The sequence below is a fragment of the Brachyhypopomus gauderio genome, chromosome 21, assembly GCF_052324685.1.
Source record: "Brachyhypopomus gauderio isolate BG-103 chromosome 21, BGAUD_0.2, whole genome shotgun sequence".
NCBI lineage: Eukaryota > Metazoa > Chordata > Actinopteri > Gymnotiformes > Hypopomidae > Brachyhypopomus > Brachyhypopomus gauderio.
In genome coordinates this window covers 5632646-5650711 of record NC_135231.1, presented here as the reverse complement: position 1 = coordinate 5650711, position 18066 = coordinate 5632646, and the positions used below count along the sequence as shown (strand labels likewise).

General features: G+C 40.6%; 2 protein-coding genes across 5 annotated transcripts; both read right to left on the bottom strand.

Moving 5' to 3' along the window:
- LOC143484927 (protein kinase C delta type-like) lies at positions 1-3488 on the bottom strand. Of its 2 annotated transcripts, XM_076983987.1 has the most exons (9): positions 3156-3488; positions 2475-2605; positions 2056-2229; positions 1726-1817; positions 1544-1606; positions 1297-1435; positions 979-1167; positions 682-810; positions 4-521 (listed from the first exon to the last, which is right to left on the bottom strand). In XM_076983987.1, exons 1-9 carry the CDS (start codon positions 3271-3273, stop codon positions 363-365), a joined length of 1194 nt encoding a protein of 397 aa, XP_076840102.1. In that variant the 5' UTR covers positions 3274-3488; the 3' UTR covers positions 4-362. The 2 variants fall into 2 exon arrangements, with proteins under 2 accessions (XP_076840101.1, XP_076840102.1); XM_076983986.1 differs by having other exon boundaries at positions 1-521; positions 1297-1606.
- Positions 3489-12221: 8733 nt separating this feature from the next.
- LOC143485222 (protein kinase C delta type-like) lies at positions 12222-17348 on the bottom strand. Of its 3 annotated transcripts, XM_076984569.1 has the most exons (12): positions 16456-16632; positions 16262-16357; positions 15928-16023; positions 15528-15605; positions 14849-14979; positions 14414-14587; positions 14084-14175; positions 13880-13942; positions 13633-13771; positions 13327-13515; positions 13030-13158; positions 12224-12869 (listed from the first exon to the last, which is right to left on the bottom strand). In XM_076984569.1, the coding sequence occupies exons 1-12, from the start codon at positions 16592-16594 to the stop codon at positions 12711-12713; spliced, it is 1485 nt and encodes a 494-aa protein (XP_076840684.1). In that variant the 5' UTR covers positions 16595-16632; the 3' UTR covers positions 12224-12710. The 3 variants fall into 3 exon arrangements, with proteins under 3 accessions (XP_076840685.1, XP_076840684.1, XP_076840686.1); XM_076984570.1 differs by lacking the exon at positions 16456-16632 and adding an exon at positions 16813-17348 and having other exon boundaries at positions 12222-12869; positions 13633-13942; XM_076984571.1 differs by lacking the exon at positions 16456-16632 and adding an exon at positions 16866-17348 and having other exon boundaries at positions 12226-12869; positions 13633-13942; positions 15528-16023.
- Positions 17349-18066: the final 718 nt, after the last annotated feature.

Here is an 18066-nt window from a genome sequence, read left to right as displayed (position 1 = left end):
TCTAAAGGTGTTATCAGTGGTGTTCATGGACACAATGAGCGATTATCTAATGTTTTTGAATTACAATAATGAATGGTTACTGGAACAAAAAATCTACATGGATTTGGCAAGGGTGTATCAAATATTGCCTAAAATGGAATATATAACCTGGAGGAGCAGTTATGGCCAGTTGACACCTCTGTGAATCACCCCTGATCTTGTGTGTATTCTAAAATCCATGCCCATAATACAGGTTTTGTTTTGAGAAGGGAGGGAGCTAGTGGACACATGTCAGTGACACACAAAAACACTGGCTGTATCGTTTAATCATAACATGGCAGAAAAAGATGCAGTACAAATGTGGACGTGGAGCAGGTTGACCATCACTTCTGCAGGAGATGCTCCATGCTCTGGTTCATGAAGGAAAAGCCAGCAAAGGCACTCTGGTCCATTGCGTCAACCGAACCTTCCTCACACTGGGACAGGTGGGGCTCCTCACTTAAAATCTCCTGGTCGAAGTTGCTGCAGTCATTGGGTGATGTCTGTGGGTGGAGGAGAATGGAAGCAAATCACATGATGAACAGGCTGCATTTCAGTATCTGTATTTTTGCAATTTGCTCTATAAGCATACAGTATGAAAAGTAAAAAAATTAAAAAACAGGAATGAGAGAGGACTGTAAGAGATGGAAAGAAAGCTCATACCACTTTTGGCTTGTAAGGGGGTTCAAGTTTTCTCCTCTCCAGAGCAGACCAGTCAATGGACTTGAAGAACGACTGACCTCTGATGTTACCCACAACACCCAGTCTACGAGAAGGGTCTCGCTCAAATAGCTTTGTTCATGGAAGAAAACCAAAAGCAAGAATATTATTTATAATAGAAATATCTCAGTGTGTCTCCTTTCTAAATGCATAATAGCAAAGCTCTGTTTGTCTTGGTTGTGAAGTATTATTATTATTACTATTATTAATGTCATCAGGTGTGGTTTTGTGCATACTTACTCGTTTTAGCATGTCTCTGGTATCCACAGTGATCCAGTGAGGGAAGTGAGGTGTATCGTTAAGGATGGACTCATAAAGTTCATATTCATCATCTCCATCGAATGGAAGATCACCAATCAGCATCTCGTATACGAGCACACCAAATGACCACCAGTCCACGGAAAATGAATACTCCTCACCCAGAATGATCTACACACACACACACACACACACACACACACACACACATTCTTTGGTCTCCAAGAGGGCATACTGAATTACATTGACATTGCTACAGGTGAGAACATTCAATGTCAAATTCATTTGATGATCTCATACCTCAGGGGCCATGTACTGTGGTGTCCCACAGATGGTTGTGGCAAGATTGTCACCAAAAACATTTTCTTTACACAAGCCAAAATCAGCTATCTTTATATGACCATCTCTGTCTAGCATAACATTATCCGACTTGAGATCCCTAATGCAGGAGAGAAATATAAAAATGTGGCAAAAATGTGGTTTAGTAGACAAGAACAGTAAAGGTGAAAGTACAGAATGTCCATTTAGCTTTGTTTGTGTGTGTAACCTGTGGATGATGCTTTTTCCATGAAGGAACTGCAGTCCACACACGATTTCAGCTGCATAGAATCTGGAAGGAAGAAACAAACCAGGAGCCATCAGACCGGACTATAATTACACACACCTACGTTTATATTTATATAAGACATACAAAAAAACATCATTGTGTGTGTGTGTGTGTTGCCTCACGTGGCTCTGTAGAGGTCAAAGCGTCCTTTCTCCTCTATGTGGAAGTTCAGGTCACCTCCATTCAAATATTCCATCACAAAGAACAAGTGTTCCTAACACGCAGACAATGCCATAAACACTTTGGTATGAGTACAAGCGGAATTACTGACTCAACAATCATTTAAATACTACAGTGATTCCATGAAGTATAAGTTACAGTAAAAAAAGTTGTGACAATGCCTGGTGTGGTTTATTACTGCCTATACAAAAGAGTCCTGCTGGACATCCCATTACTGTTGACTGAGAGGTGGAGGAACTGTATAATATAACCTTTCATTTGTTTTTTGCTACCTTGGTCTGAAAGGTGGAGTAAAGGTGAGTAAGGAAGGGGTTGTCCCACGCCAGTGCTAGCACCCGCTTCTCCACCATGGTGTCCTCTACATCATCATCCTTCAGCACCTTGTCTTTCTTCAAGGATTTCACGGCAAACCAATCCCCACTGCACTTGAGTTCAGCCAGAAAAACCTGAGCAGGGACCAAGGGAGAGAAATAGACAAACAGACCAGAGTGAAAGAAAAACACACACACACACACACCCATGAAATATGAAGATTTGATGGAATAGTGCTTATTTGGTCTATTCCTGTGGAGATAGTATTTAACAATAGAAGGGCAAAAGGACAGACGTGTAAAAATGATAAGTGAATAGTCAGGAGAAGCGAAGAGAGACACAGAGTCAGTGCGTGTGTGGAGGAAGGGGAAGACTCTACCTTGCCATAGCCTCCCTGGCCCAGTACTTTGTGGAACGTGAAGTGCTCGGCAGTCATGCGTGTCTGGTGGCTGATCCGGGACGGGGGGCGAGAATTCGAACCCTCACACAGATGGCCACATGGAGACGCGTCTATAGAGATGTACAGTACATTTTTACACATCCAGACTCACCTGGCTGACATTCTGGTTGATGCCACAAAGATTAGCCACTTTAGTTTGGCACTTGTGATGAACATTCATGCCACAGTCTGAGGACATTTTGACAAATCAGAAGCACAAAGACATACGCATATTCTAACCCAACCCATGCACGTAATCTTTCACTCACCCTCACACTTCAATCCCCAAGAAGAAACATTTGAAGTGAAGCTTAAATCAAAATATATTAATAGTTGTAAGTTCAAGTGCATATAGTTTTTTTTTGTAATAAATATTTTCCATCATTCAGTGAATTACAAAGCCAGCCCTGCTCTTCCCTACAGGGATGCATGTGACACCATATGCCTTGTGGCAGGAGACGCCAGAAGTTAAGTGGCAGAACTTGGTGGACATGCTTACGGCCAAAGACATTTGGCTGCAGGAGGTGGAGTTTTCAATAGTCTGTTGGCAGATACTTCTATCAAACCTGTGTTAATGTAGGATTATGAGGCATTGATATCAATAGAATGTCTCTTGCTCACCTAGAGGTGGGTTGCAAGACACCACAGGGAAGTCCAGTTGAATGTCGTCAAGGTCCTTGAAGACATCACCCTGAGAACCTTTTTTCAAATATTTTTTCATCATACATTTGTTCACCATACAAATAGTTTTTCATCTTAATTGTGTTAATATAAGCTTATATTACGCCAAGCTGCTCCATCCCCACACCACCGCTCGGTGCCTCAGGTCAGCTGTCGCTGGAGGTCCCGAGGTCAAAGCGTAAGCTCAGTGGGGATAGAGCTTTTTCCATCGCTGCTCCTAGATTATGGAACAACCTACCACTGCATGTTAGACAAGCCCCTTCACTGCCCATTTTTAAAACGAGTCTTAAAACCCAACATGTTAGCAGCTTGAGATTCTGTACGTATGTGTCTTAGTCACCTAGAGATGGGTTGTCAGAGTCCTCAGTCTCGTTCAGGAGAACGTGGAGGAGTTCCTCACAGGCCTCATCCAGAGCACTTTTACTCACAAGTTCTTCTGGAAAAACAAAAGTTTTTTTCAACATACATTAATTAAGTACTATATGATAATAACTAGTGGTGTCAATTCCAGGTTCAGAGATTAAAAGTCCTCACCAGGATTTTGCTCAAGCTTGCTAGATTTTCTAATTAGCAATCCAGGTAAAATTAGTAGAATCAACACAATCCAGGAAGCCTGAGCAAAATCCTGGAAAAATGTCTCCACCGAAGTATTACATGTAATACAGATTTGCATGACCTCACATGATCGGTTTTCAAATGGTAGCACTAAAGTAGTGAATGAATCATATAGCATGACAGTTGCAGTAAAAATGTAAAACCTTTTATTATTATTTTTAATCTCTTTTATTGTGACAAAAAACGAATTATTTCTAATCATTTCGACCATATGTGTATTTGTATAAATATGTAACTTAATTAAGCTGAAGGTGCTGGAAAATATTGAAAATGGACCTTGAAATTGCTGTACAAGTGCTTGAATTTGAAAACTGATGAACCCTACATTAGGAAGCCTGAATGTGGATCTTGTGTTTAAAAAATGTCTTTTATATAATTATTTGTTCAATTAATTGGTTCAACGAAGACAAAATTTCTTCAAAATGAAAGACTTCCCGGATCCTGTTCCGGCTCAAATTAAGCCCTGCATGCCCCCAAATAAGTCGTTGCCATTGTACTCATTTACTCACTTGGGGTGTTGTCGGTCTCCTGTTTTGGTTGTCCTTTGTTTTTTCTTTTTTTCTTTTTAATTTTGTCTCTTCTGGGCTCCTCCTCTGTGTCAGATTCATCTTGGGTGCCTCCACAGCACCAACACCAGAGACAACTCCTTTTAATATCCTTCCACTTCATCATCGATATACAGACTGAATGGAATTATACTGTACATGCAATGACCCCCATTTGTTATGACGCTGTCATGGCGACAGAGCAGGTATTATGACGTCATGTGGAATTATGTGAATTTTTTTTTTTATTGAAGTAAAAAAAAAAAAAAACAATTACAACAAACATGGCATCAAGATAAAGTGCTTTTGCCAGTTTGAACATAGACCATAGCAGGTTATTACAATATATTAAAATATAGAATATAAAACAAATGAAGAGTTTGGTTCCAAAACGCTATAAATCCATTTTGATTAATTTGAGTAAAAATGTTTTCTTTAGCAAGAAAGTGGTAGGCTGAAATCCACTGTTTTCTGTTTCAAACTATCAAATACCATACTAAGGTTAAAAAACACAAACAAATCAAATCAAGATGTTAATATTTAAAGATTTATTTAAAAAAAACAATTTGTTTTTTTGCAAAACGCAATAAATCCATGCCATGTTTTTTTTTCAAAATGTCTTGTATATCCTTGTCTTGTATTTTGACTGAAAATGTGCAAAATACAATAATACATAACTGTAAATTGTACATCTTAATATAATAGTTTGACCATTGGGCCTAAAAACACAAATTTCAAAACATTTCATTAACGAACAAGACATTGTCACGCTACAGCCCTGAACCCCTCTCTTCGAGCGTGTGTTAATGTTCTCCGTGTCTTTGTATGTACGTCCGTGTGTGTGTGTGTTCACTTGTCTCGTTAGACATTTGTGTTTCACGCGGTGCTTGTTAGGCTACGTGTATATAGTGTGTGTGTTTGTATCGTTTGGTGCTCGTATTTAACGTGACATTAGTTGTGTGTGTTAAACCGTGTCAGCAAGCCGTGAGCGTGTACTGTTTAGTGTGTGCTACTGGTGTTATGATGCGCCGTGAGCATTTACTGTTCAGTGTGATTGACAGCTGTTTCAAGATGCCGTGAGTGTGTACTGTGTAGTGTATTCTACTGGTGTTATGATGCGCCGTGAGCATTTACTGTTCAGTGTGATTGACAGCTGTTTCAAGATGCCGTGAGTGTGTACTGTGTAGTGTATTCTACTGGTGTTATGATGCGCCGTGAGCGTTTACTGTTCAGTGTGATTGACAGCTGTTTCAAGATGCCGTGAGTGTGTCCATCGTCAAGCTCAATACACGTAGCCTTTGAACGCACCTCGTCTTTGCATCCTCGACTCCCTCGCACCCGTTACAGACATAAATAGTAAAATAGTATAACTATTAACATAAATAGTATAACTGCTATACGAACAGGCTCCTCTATACCATCAAAACCGTTCATTTTAGCAGACTTTGAGAGTGAAAAACGAGATATATTTTAACAAAGTAGGCTACAAGAAATGCCGGGCGGCTCAACAGGTCGCGTTCTATGATGTTTCCATATCCGGTGGTGCGCTATGATTGGATGAGTGGAGATGTGGCGTTCTGCGGGAAATCTCATTGGCGTTCTCATTTTTTTTTAAAATGGCGTTTATCGCATTTTGGAACCAAACTCTTCAAATATATATATATATATATATATATATATATATATATATATATATATATATATATATATATATATATTATAAATAAACATCAATGACGGAAGGAAAAAAAAACCTGAAAAATCTGAAAGTTTTAGTTCGTTAATAATATGATACGATTCTATTGCCTGTTTATTATACATCAACTTCACAGATGCTAAAAAGTGAGTTCTTTATGAAATGTGAGAAAGGATTGGTAAATGTTTTAAAAATGACAATATAAATATCAAACATGAAGATTGCATATAATAATCTTTATAGAACTTTTGGTGGAGGCTGCCTGTTCACTCTTCCGTAATCCGGATGTCAGGGCTGGCTCGGATGCCGTGCCGTCTACATCCACAAGGGGCACCCGAGCCAGTCCTAGACTCCGGCAACGCAATCAGCAATGATCTGTCTCACCTGTTGCCATGGCTTCTTAAGGAAGCCAGTGGAGACAGATCATTGCTGATTCGTTGTGGTTATGCCGTTACGCTCTCAGCCTCTCTCTTACTCTGTTTTGCAGCGTTTGCCTCTTTAGGTGTCTCGCCACCTATCTCTCTTCTCTGTCTTTTTTCAAGTCCTCTCCTGCGTCCCTCACTGACCTCCCTCAAGTTTTCCTCAACCTGTTTACCTTCCTATCCCGTTGCTGTTCGTATGGGAAGGGTTTTTTGTTTGAATAGCCTTTTTGCTATTAGTCAGCTCCTTCCCCTGACGTCCTTGTTTTTGCCTTATTTCTTTTTACGCGTTGAGCAGTCCGTGTTTATTCAGGCGCTCCTTTTAGTTCTGTTATTTATTGTGGCACTTGGTTCCACCTCTCTCTCGCTCTCTCTAACACGGTGTGTGCGTCCCTACCACCGTCGTTACACCGGAAGAACCCTTGCTGGAGAAAGTGCTGGAAGAACCAGTACCAGTGAAGGAGCAGACTGTCGAGCCAGAGACAGCCATCCCCGAGTCGGATGACATGGAGGCTGAAACAGAGGTCAAAGCCAAGGAGATGTCTGCTCTGAGACAGCGACGCATGAGCTTCAGAGCACATGCCTCCTAAAGACACGCTGCACCACAACATGTACTTAGCTGGGGAAATACAAGAGCAACCTTGAATTTTTTGCCTTTGCACTGCAAGCCGGACAGAGAGAAAGTGGCAGGTGTCTGTTGGGATCGTATGCTGCTGAGCAGCTGATATTGGGTGCGTTGGAAGCCCTGTGTTATCAAAGGATACTTGTAAGTTTGTCAAGGTGATGTCATGATTTTTTACTGAGTGAACATTATTTATAGTGAATGTATTGAGTGTCTACAGAGTGTGCTAATTGCAACTAAATACGTTTTAATTGCTCAAACGGTTTTCTGTCAATCTTTTAGTCAAGTAGATCTTTATTATCACAACCACGTAGAACACAGTACGGAACACAATGAGAACTGAATCTGTTAAAAATGTGTTTTAATGATTCTAATAAAGTGCATTTTTACTATTGAATTTCTAACCTAGCCATAAGGATTAAAAGCTCTACAACTTCATAGTATAGAAATGCATATACACTGAAATCTATTTAACATGTACTACAATATACTCTCAAATATTTAGCCAATTAATTTCTACTTCTTGCCAACTGAATTAAAGGTTTCCAGAGAAACAGAAGATTTCAGACAGTGTTTCTCTGATCTTCATCACCCTTCATCACACACCCTATCATTCATCATGATATATTCTGATAGATTATGATAGATTTTGATCATGATAAATAGAATTTGTGAAGTACACAAACTTTAAAAAAAACAGGACATTTTGGACATAGGTCCTTCATCAGTTGTGTAAGCAAACTGGTTCTGAATTAGTAGTAGTAGGAACCAGTGTGTATACGAAAAAGTAAATGGTAAATCATAATATTCATTTCATTGTCTTAAGGTTGCAAGAGCGTAGTTAAGTTCATTTTCTTAATTTCATTGCTTCCTTAACAACTGACTATGCAAACAGATATGTTAATACAATGCACAGTATTTCTCATGTGGAAAAATACACTATATTGCCCAAAGTATTCACTCTCCCATCCAAATTATTGGAATCAGATGTTCCAATCACTTCCATGGCCACAGATGTATAAAATTTAGCACCTATGCAGATGTTTTTACAAACATTTGTGAAAGAATGGGTCAGTCTCCTGAGCTCAGTGAATTCCAGCGTGGAACTGTGATAGGACACCATCTGTACAATAAATCCAGTCATGAAATTTCCTCACTCCTAAATATTCCACAGTCAACTGTCCGCTGTACTATAAGAAAATGGAAGTGTTTGGGAACAACAGCAACTCAGCCACAAAGTGGTATCCCACGTAAACTGATGGAGTGGGGTCAGTGGATGCTGAAGCGTATAGTGCGAAGAGGTCGTCAACTTTTTGCAGTCAAACAATACAAACATCCAAACTTCATGTGGTCTTCAGATTAGCTCAAGAACAGTGACGTGAGATGGGCTCCTCCCCAGAGGATCTGGGCCGGCCGGTCTGGGCGTGACAGTAATAGGGTCGTTCAAACAATTCGGTGTCTTTTGCGTCCCCAGTACTCATCACTATATTGATTATGCAAAAATGCAAACAATATAAATTCTGTAAATCCTACGGAAATAGGTAACACTTTTCAAATGTTAAACATAATGCAGTCTACCCCCAAATTAATTTTTATACCTTTAACAACTTTATCAAATGCTACGGGTTTTCCCATGTCCCTGGAGTTGTGCTTTTTGTTTTTGTGATGGAAATATGAGGTATAAGCATTAGAATATTTCATGAAGTCCTCCCTAAAGTTGTAAGGGTTGTCCGCAGTGCCATACCACCACCGGCCACCAACAGGCTAATCACGTCAAACGAGCTACATCTGCTTGACAGCATTTTAGAAGCAGCTCCTTCCAAGATGCCGGTTACAGAATTGTTTGGTCAGTGTTCTGCAGTGTTGCGAATAACAGGTAACGGCGTCATTTTGTCAGTAACGGGCTAATATAATTAATTACTTTTCCTGTCGTTACAACGCCGTTGACGTTAGTGGTCATTAAAAGTAAGGATGTGGCTGATGTGATCCCTTCTTTTGCTCATAGTGAGTACTTTGGCAGCTACGTTTTGATTCAACTGAAGCTGTTTAAGATTGCCATTAGGTGTCCATTACAGTAATCAATCCTACTAGAAATAAAAGTAGACTAAGGATGAGTCTCTAGGTCTGTCTCTAGGTTTAAATGTTTCCCATAACCCTGAATGAGACATTTTAAACCCCCAGTATTTAGTATAAAGTACACCAGTGTGTTGTTGCTTCTTTGAAAGAGTAATTCAGATGGTGCATGTGTGTGATTTTACTGCAAAAATATTCTGAATAAGGATAGTTTGGTTTTGATTGCAAAGTTTCATTTTGACACAGAAGTGAGACTTTTATCTTAATGGGCTAGTGAGTAAAGTTTTAGCACAATGAATCAAATGATGCAACAAATATGTAAACTGTTGCAAAAAATAATAAATAAATACAGTACAATAAGTGCAAAACATGTACAAGTCCAGAACTCGAATGGAATTTAAATCTGACTTTTCTGCAAATAATGTTCATTATATATTATTTTAATAAATAAGATTAGTCTATTTTGATTATTTTTCACTGATACACTTTTTACTGTCTCTTAATATAAATATTAGTCAAAATTATACTACTGGATTACAACTAAAAAATCTGTTTTAAAACTGTCCACAAGAAGGCGCAATGCTGTAACCAGTTTCCTAAAAAAGTTCAATATTGAAGGTACAAAAATAAATTACAATATCCTGTTGATTAGGAAACTGGAAGACACCACAGAAACATCCTGGAACAATAAATATGTCCGTATCTTCACACTGCATTTGGTAAAATACTACCACTTGATGTGATGCTAATAGATATTCAAATATATGTGCCATATTCTAAAACTACATACCTACAAATGTTTCTTATAAAGCAGCGTATGATCATGTATATCTCTAAATATGAGAATCCAACAAAAAGCAGTGCATTATAAACCATTTGATCATATGCTCGTGTTTAATTGGCAAGTAGTAAAAAATAGCTTAAATGCACTAATATTCACACAGTGCACATATATTTAACACATTTAAATATATAACACATCTCACATTTCTGAGATTTCTGGTGATCTGAGACGTTGATGCTGTCATCCAGCTGTGTCATGGCATCACTCTGTTTGTGACAATGACTTGACTGGAAAGCAATGTCTCAGTAAGCCCTCATGCCTGTGGTCACCTCTGAACCCCTCCCTTTAGTTATGCTGCTATAGATTAGTCTGCCGGAGCCACATGCTCATCACTGGCATGTGAGCTGCGTACATTTAAATCAGTGGTGGTTTAAATTCATGTCCACTCAGTCTGTATTGTCTATCTTCTTGCATGCCTCTACCCAAGACGATTGGATACAGGCACCTGCAGGCACCAGGGGGATGGTCTGGCTGCCGGTGGATGTGCTGATGCCGGGGTTGGATGAGCCGTTGCCACGAGGGGTCGTGCTGATGCTGGCCCGCCTGAGGCCCACCGCCTGAGGCCCACCGCCTGCACCGAGAAGACTGAGGCTGCTTGGCCGGGGAACAGGAGCCTTGACTGTTGCTGTGGAACTTTGAAACCACCCTGCGACCACAGACTTGTGCTAACGGGCCGCCCAATGGAGGATGGGTTCCCTTTTGAGTCTTGGTCCTCCCGAGGTTTCTTCCTAATCCCCACCCTATAGGGCAGGGGTACTCAACTAAATTTTTCCGCGGTCCAATTTTGGCAGATAACTGTGACCTGAGGTCCGGGGCGGCGGGGTTGGCGAACGTAAATTGTTGTGCGGGGGGGGGCGTTGAACGTAACACTCGTGACGGAGTGTTTTTTCAATAGCCCTGAAATAAATGCTCCGGTTTAAAATGAATTCTCCCGTCATAAATTATAAATATGTTTTTTTTTTGTCCGTATCCAGTTAATCAGGAATGAGATTGGGTCCGGACAGGACTGCGTTCGGGTCCGGATCCGGACCGCGGTCCGCCAGTTGAGTACGTCTGCTATAGGGAGTTTTTCCTCGCCACTGTCGCCTTTGGCTTGCTCATTAGGGATCTGGACCCATACGAGTGTAAAGCTGCTTTGTGACAACGTGTGTTGTGAAAAGCGCTATATAAATAAATTTGACTTTGACTTTAAAGCCAAGAGAGCCTATACCAAATATATATATCTTTCCACTATACACCATACACATATACAGTATAAGACAAAAAGATTTTACACTTATTTAAATGTTAACCTGTGCAAATATGCATGGTTAATATACATGTCACGTAGGGCTACGCCCCCCTCTCTAGCTCTCACTCCGGTCCCCTGTTCCATGTGCCTGTGTTTTCCTTGTCTGTTTATCCTGCCCTGTTTCTATGCTTTCCCTCTGTCTGTCACACCCCTGTCTGTGTTCCCTGCAGTCAGTCAGTTTCACACAGTGCACATATATACGGGCAGTCATGGCCTGGCGGTTAGGGAACTGGTCTTGTGACCGGAGGGTCGTGGGTTCGATTCCCAGACAGGCCATGACTGAGGTGCCCTTGAGCAAGGCACCTAACCCCAACTGCTCCCCGGGTGCCAGGCTAGGGCTGCCCACCCTAGTAATCACTAGTGTGTGTGTGTGTGTGTGTGTGTTCTGACTGCACAGATGGGTTAAAAGCGGAGGACAAATTTTGATTGGGGTGTAAAAATCACAATTGACAAAATATGGCACATTTCAGTCCTGTCCATGTCTTCTGTGTAACCTTGTTTAGATCCGTTCCCCAGTGAGTCCGGTCCGTGTCTTCACCTTGTCTTGTCTTTTCCTCCTTCCTTGCTTTCAGCTCAAGTGTTTCTAGTTTGTCTTGATGTGTTTGGTACTTGTACTCCCTGTGTTTCAGTCCCTCTTTGGAAGTCATTGTGGTGGTAATCCTGGTTGTGTGAGTATTCCTGCCTTGTAAGTTGTGTTTTGTTATCCGAGTTATCCTGTCTGGTTGTTAGTTCTTGATTTGTGTTAGTTGTATTTTAATATAATGCCTAGTTACCCTCGTACCCTCTATGTTAACACTCCAGCTATTAAACCCTGCTCGCCTCAGCGTTTGTGTCATTACAATAGATTTTAAAATGCATTGTATTTATTTCCTTTTTAAGCTTTATGCACACAAAAATGAAACTTTTTACACCATATGCACATATGCTTAAATTAGATATACCCATGCAAACTCACAGTACAAAGCAAGAGAGTATAACATGCATGTTCTGACTTCAACTGTACATAATCTATATATTTATACCCATACTCTAAAGGTGTTATCAGTGGTGTTCATGGACACAATGAGCGATTATCTAATGTTTTTGAATTACAATAATGAATGGTTACTGGAACAAAAAATCTACATGGATTTGGCAAGGGTGTATCAAATATTGCCTAAAATGGAATATATAACCTGGAGGAGCAGTTATGGCCAGTTGACACCTCTGTGAATCACCCCTGATCTTGGGTGTATTCTAAAATCCATGCCCATAATACAGGTTTTGTTTTGAGAAGGGAGGGAGCTAGTGGACACATGTCAGTGACACACAAAAACACTGGCTGTATCGTTTAATCATAACATGGCAGAAAAAGATGCAGTACAAATGTGGACGTGGAGCAGGTTGACCATCACTTCTGCAGGAGATGCTCCATGCTCTGGTTCATGAAGGAAAAGCCAGCAAAGGCACTCTGGTCCATTGCGTCAACCGTACCTTCCTCACACTGGGACAGGTGGGGCTCCTCACTTAAAATCTCCTGGTCGAAGTTGCTGCAGTCATTGGGTGATGTCTGTGGGTGGAGGAGAATGGAAGCAAATCACATGATGAACAGGCTGCATTTCAGTATCTGTATTTTTGCAATTTGCTCTATAAGCATACAGTATGAAAAGTAAAAAAATTAAAAAACAGGAATGAGAGAGGACTGTAAGAGATGGAAAGAAAGCTCATACCACTTTTGGCTTGTAAGGGGGTTCAAGTTTTCTCCTCTCCAGAGCAGACCAGTCAACGGACTTGAAGAACGACTGACCTCTGATGTTACCCACAACACCCAGTCTACGAGAAGGGTCTCGCTCAAATAGCTTTGTTCATGGAAGAAAACCAAAAGCAAGAATATTATTCATAATAGAAATATCTCAGTGTGTCTCCTTTCTAAATGCATAATAGCAAAGCTCTGTTTGTCTTGGTTGTGAAGTATTATTATTATTACTATTATTAATGTCATCAGGTGTGGTTTTGTGCATACTTACTCGTTTTAGCATGTCTCTGGTATCCACAGTGATCCAGTGAGGGAAGTGAGGTGTATCGTTAAGGATGGACTCATAAAGTTCATATTCATCATCTCCATCGAATGGAAGATCACCAATCAGCATCTCGTATACGAGCACACCAAATGACCACCAGTCCACGGAAAATGAATACTCCTCACCCAGAATGATCTACACACACACACACACACACACACATTCTTTGGTCTCCAAGAGGGCATACTGAATTACATTGACATTGCTACAGGTGAGAACATTCAATGTCAAATTCATTTGATGATCTCATACCTCAGGGGCCATGTACTGTGGTGTCCCACAGATGGTTGTGGCAAGATTGTCACCAAAAACATTTTCTTTACACAAGCCAAAATCAGCTATCTTTATATGACCATCTCTGTCTAGCATAACATTATCTGACTTGAGATCCCTAATGCAGGAGAGAAATACAAAAATGTGGCAAAAATGTGGTTTAGTAAACAAGAACAGTAAAGGTGAAAGTACAGAATGTCCATTTAGCTTTGTTTGTGTGTGTAACCTGTGGATGATGCTTTTTCCATGAAGGAACTGCAGTCCACACACGATTTCAGCTGCATAGAATCTGGAAGGAAGAAACAAACCAGGAGCCATCAGATCGGACTATAATTACACACACCTACGTTTATATTTATATAAGACATACAAAAAAACATCATTGTGTGTGTGTGTGTGTGTGTGTGTGTGTGTGTGTGTGTTGCCTCACGTGGCTCTGTAGAGGTCAAAGCGTCCTTTCTCCTCTATGTGGAAGTTCAGGTCACCTCCATTCAAATATTCCATCACAAAGAACAAGTGTTCCTAACACGCAGACAATGCCATAAACACTTTGGTATGAGTACAAGCGGAATTACTGACTCAACAATCATTTAAATACTACAGTGATTCCATGAAGTATAAGTTACAGTAAAAAAAGTTGTGACAATGCCTGGTGTGGTTTATTACTGCCTATACAAAAGAGTCCTGCTGGACATCCCATTACTGTTGACTGAGAGGTGGAGGAACTGTATAATATAACCTTTCATTTGTTTTTTGCTACCTTGGTCTGAAAGGTGGAGTAAAGGTGAGTAAGGAAGGGGTTGTCCCACGCCAGTGCTAGCACCCGCTTCTCCACCATGGTGTCCTCTACATCATCATCCTTCAGCACCTTGTCTTTCTTCAAGGATTTCACGGCAAACCAATCCCCACTGCACTTGAGTTCAGCCAGAAAAACCTGAGCAGGGACCAAGGGAGAGAAATAGACAAACAGACCAGAGTGAAAGAAAAACACACACACACACACACCCATGAAATATGAAGATTTGATGGAATAGTGCTTATTTGGTCTATTCCTGTGGAGATAGTATTTAACAATAGAAGGGCAACAGGACAGACGTGTAAAAATGATAAGTGAATAGTCAGGAGAAGCGAAGAGAGACACAGAGTCAGTGCGTGTGTGGAGGACGCGGGAGCCGCGTGAAGGGGAAGACTCTACCTTGCCATAGCCTCCCTGGCCCAGTACTTTGTGGAACGTGAAGTGCTCGGCAGTCATGCGTGTCTGGTGGCTGGTCCGGGACGGGGGGCGAGAACTCGAACCCTCACACAGATGGCCACATGGAGACGCGTCTACAGAGATGTACAGTACATTTTTACACATCCAGACTCACCTGGCTGACATTCTGGTTGATGCCACAAAGATTAACCACTTTAGTTTGGCACTTGTGATGAACATTCATGCCACAGTCTGAGGACATTTTGACAAATCAGAAGCACAAAGACACGCATATTCTAACCCAACCCATGCACGTAATCTTTCACTCACCCTCACACTTCAATCCCCAAGAAGAAACATTTGAAGTGAAGCTTAAATCAAAATATATTAATAGTTGTAAGTTCAAGTGCATATAGTTTTTTTTTGTAATAAATATTTTCCATCATTCAGTGAATTACAAAGCCAGCCCTGCTCTTCCCTACAGGGATGCATGTGACACCATATGCCCTGTGGCAGGAGACGCCAGAAGTTAAGCGGCAGAACTTGGTGGACATGCTTACGGCCAAAGACATTTGGCTGCAGGAGGTGGAGTTTTCAATAGTCTGTTGGCAGATACTTCTATCAAACCTGTGTTAATGTAGGATTATGAGGCATTGATATCAATAGAATGTCTCTTGCTCACCTAGAGGTGGGATGCAAGACACCACAGGGAAGTCCAGTTGAATGTCGTCAAGGTCCTTGAAGACATCACCCTGAGAACCTTTTTTCAAATATTTTTTCATCATACATTTGTTCACCATACAAATAGTTTTTCATCTTAATTGTGTTAATATAAGCTTATATTACGCCAAGCTGCTCCATCCCCACACCACCGCTCGGTGCCTCAGGTCAGCTGTCGCTGGAGGTCCCGAGGTCAAAGCGTAAGCTCAGTGGGGATAGAGCTTTTTCCATCGCTGCTCCTAGATTATGGAACAACCTACCACTGCATGTTAGACAAGCCCCTTCACTGCCCATTTTTAAAACAAGTCTTAAAACCCAACATGTTAGCAGCTTGAGATTCTGTATGAATGTGTCTTAGTCACCTAGAGATGGGTTGTCAGAGTCCTCGGTCTCGTCCAGGAGAATGTGGAGGAGTTCCTCACAGGCCTCATCCAGAGCACTTTTACTCACAAGTTCTTCTGGAAAAACAAAAGTTTTTTTCAACATACATTAATTAAGCTAATTAATTAATGTATGAATTAATTAATTAATTAATTAAGCTCAGTGGGGACAGAGCTTTTTCCATCGCTGCTCCTAGATTATGGAACAACCTACCACTGCATGTTAGACAAGCCCCTTCACTGCCCATTTTTAAAACAAGTCTTAAAACCCAACATGTTAGCAGCTTGAGATTCTGTATGTATGTGTCTTAGTCACCTAGAGATGGGATGTCAGAGTCCTCAGTCTCGTTCAGGAGAACGTGGAGGAGTTCCTCACAGGCCTCATCCAGAGCACTTTTACTCACAAGTTCTTCTAGAAAAACAAAAGTTTTTTTCAACATACATTAATTAAGTACTATATGATAATAACTAGTGGTGTCAATTCCAGGTTCAGAGATTAAAAGTCCTCACCAGGATTTTGCTCAAGCTTGCTAGATTTTCTAATTAGCAATCCAGGTAAAATTAGTAGAATCAACACAATCCAGGAAGCCTGAGCAAAATCCTGGAAAAATGTCTCCATCGAAGTATTACATGTAATACAGATTTGCATGACCTCACATGATCGGTTTTCAAATGGTAGCACTAAAGTAGTGAATGAATCATATAGCATGACAGTTGCAGTAAAAATGTAAAACCTTTTATTTATTTTTTTAATCTCTTTTATTGTGACAAAAAACGAATTATTTCTAATCATTTCGACCATATGTGTATTTGTATAAATATGTAACTTAATTAAGCTGAAGGTGCCGGAAAATATTGAAAATGGACCTTGAAATTGCTGTACAAGTGCTTGAATTTGAAAACTGATGAACCCTACAAACATAACAGCGCAAAACACAGCGCTGAAGAGCGGAACGACCTCGACACGCCACAGCGGAGCCCCCGCGATTGCTACACGTATTTTCCGGACTATAAGCCGTTACTTATTCCCTCACGCTTTGAACCATGCGACTTATACTGAGGTGCGGCTTTTCTGTAGATGTTTCTTCAGCAGAAAGTGGAGCAGAAAGTTAATCAGGTTGTAGTTAAAGTTGTAAATCAAAGAAGAAAATGCTCATTTTCATTTAGCACATGCAACCAGCAGGCACGATGGAGAATTTTTTTCAAACCATCATGTGTTGTGCCAAATCCGAGTCCCCTCGTTTGCACACGTTTAAAGACGCTACAGATGATATTCGGGAGTTACAGTGATTATAACTTAGTACATTGAGCACTCTAGTTTTGTCCTAACTAGATATTTAGACATAATACTACTGTAATACTGCGAAGTCATGTGGTCAGAGGATAAACGCTCATAAACGCGTCCGCCGTTCGCGGAGGTTCGCGCGAGGTGGGCGGAGTCGCGCGCTACGATCACGCGCGAAAGTATAACTGGTTTATGGGGGAGACGCGGAAAGGCATAGCTAAAAGGGAGAGCTCTTATGTGATTTAGGAAGCCTGAATGTGGATCTTGTGTTTAAAAAATGTCTTTTATATAATTATTTGTTCAATTAATTGGTTCAACGCAGACAAAATTTCTTCAAAATGAAAGACTTCCCGGATCCTGTTCTTGCTCAAATTAAGCCCTGCATGCCCCCAAATAAGTCGTTGCCATTGTATTCATTTACTCACTCGAGGTATTGTCGGTCTCCTGTTTTGGTTGTCCTTTGTTTTTTCTTTTTTTCTTTTTAATTTTGTCTCTTCTGGGCTCCTCCTCTGTGTCAGATTCATCTTGGGTGCCTCCACAGCACCAACACCAGAGACAACTCCTTTTAATATCCTTCCACTTCATCATCGATATACAGACTGATATGGAATTATACTGTACATGCAATGACCCCCATTTGTTATGACGCTGTCATGGCGACAGAGCAGGTATTATGACGTCATGTGGAATTATGTTAATTTTTTTTTTTTTATTGAAGTAAAAAAAAAAAAAAAAACAATTACAACAAACATGGCATCAAGATAAAGTGCTTTTGCCAGTTTGAACGTAGACCATAGCAGGTTATTACAATATATTAAAATATAGAATATAAAACA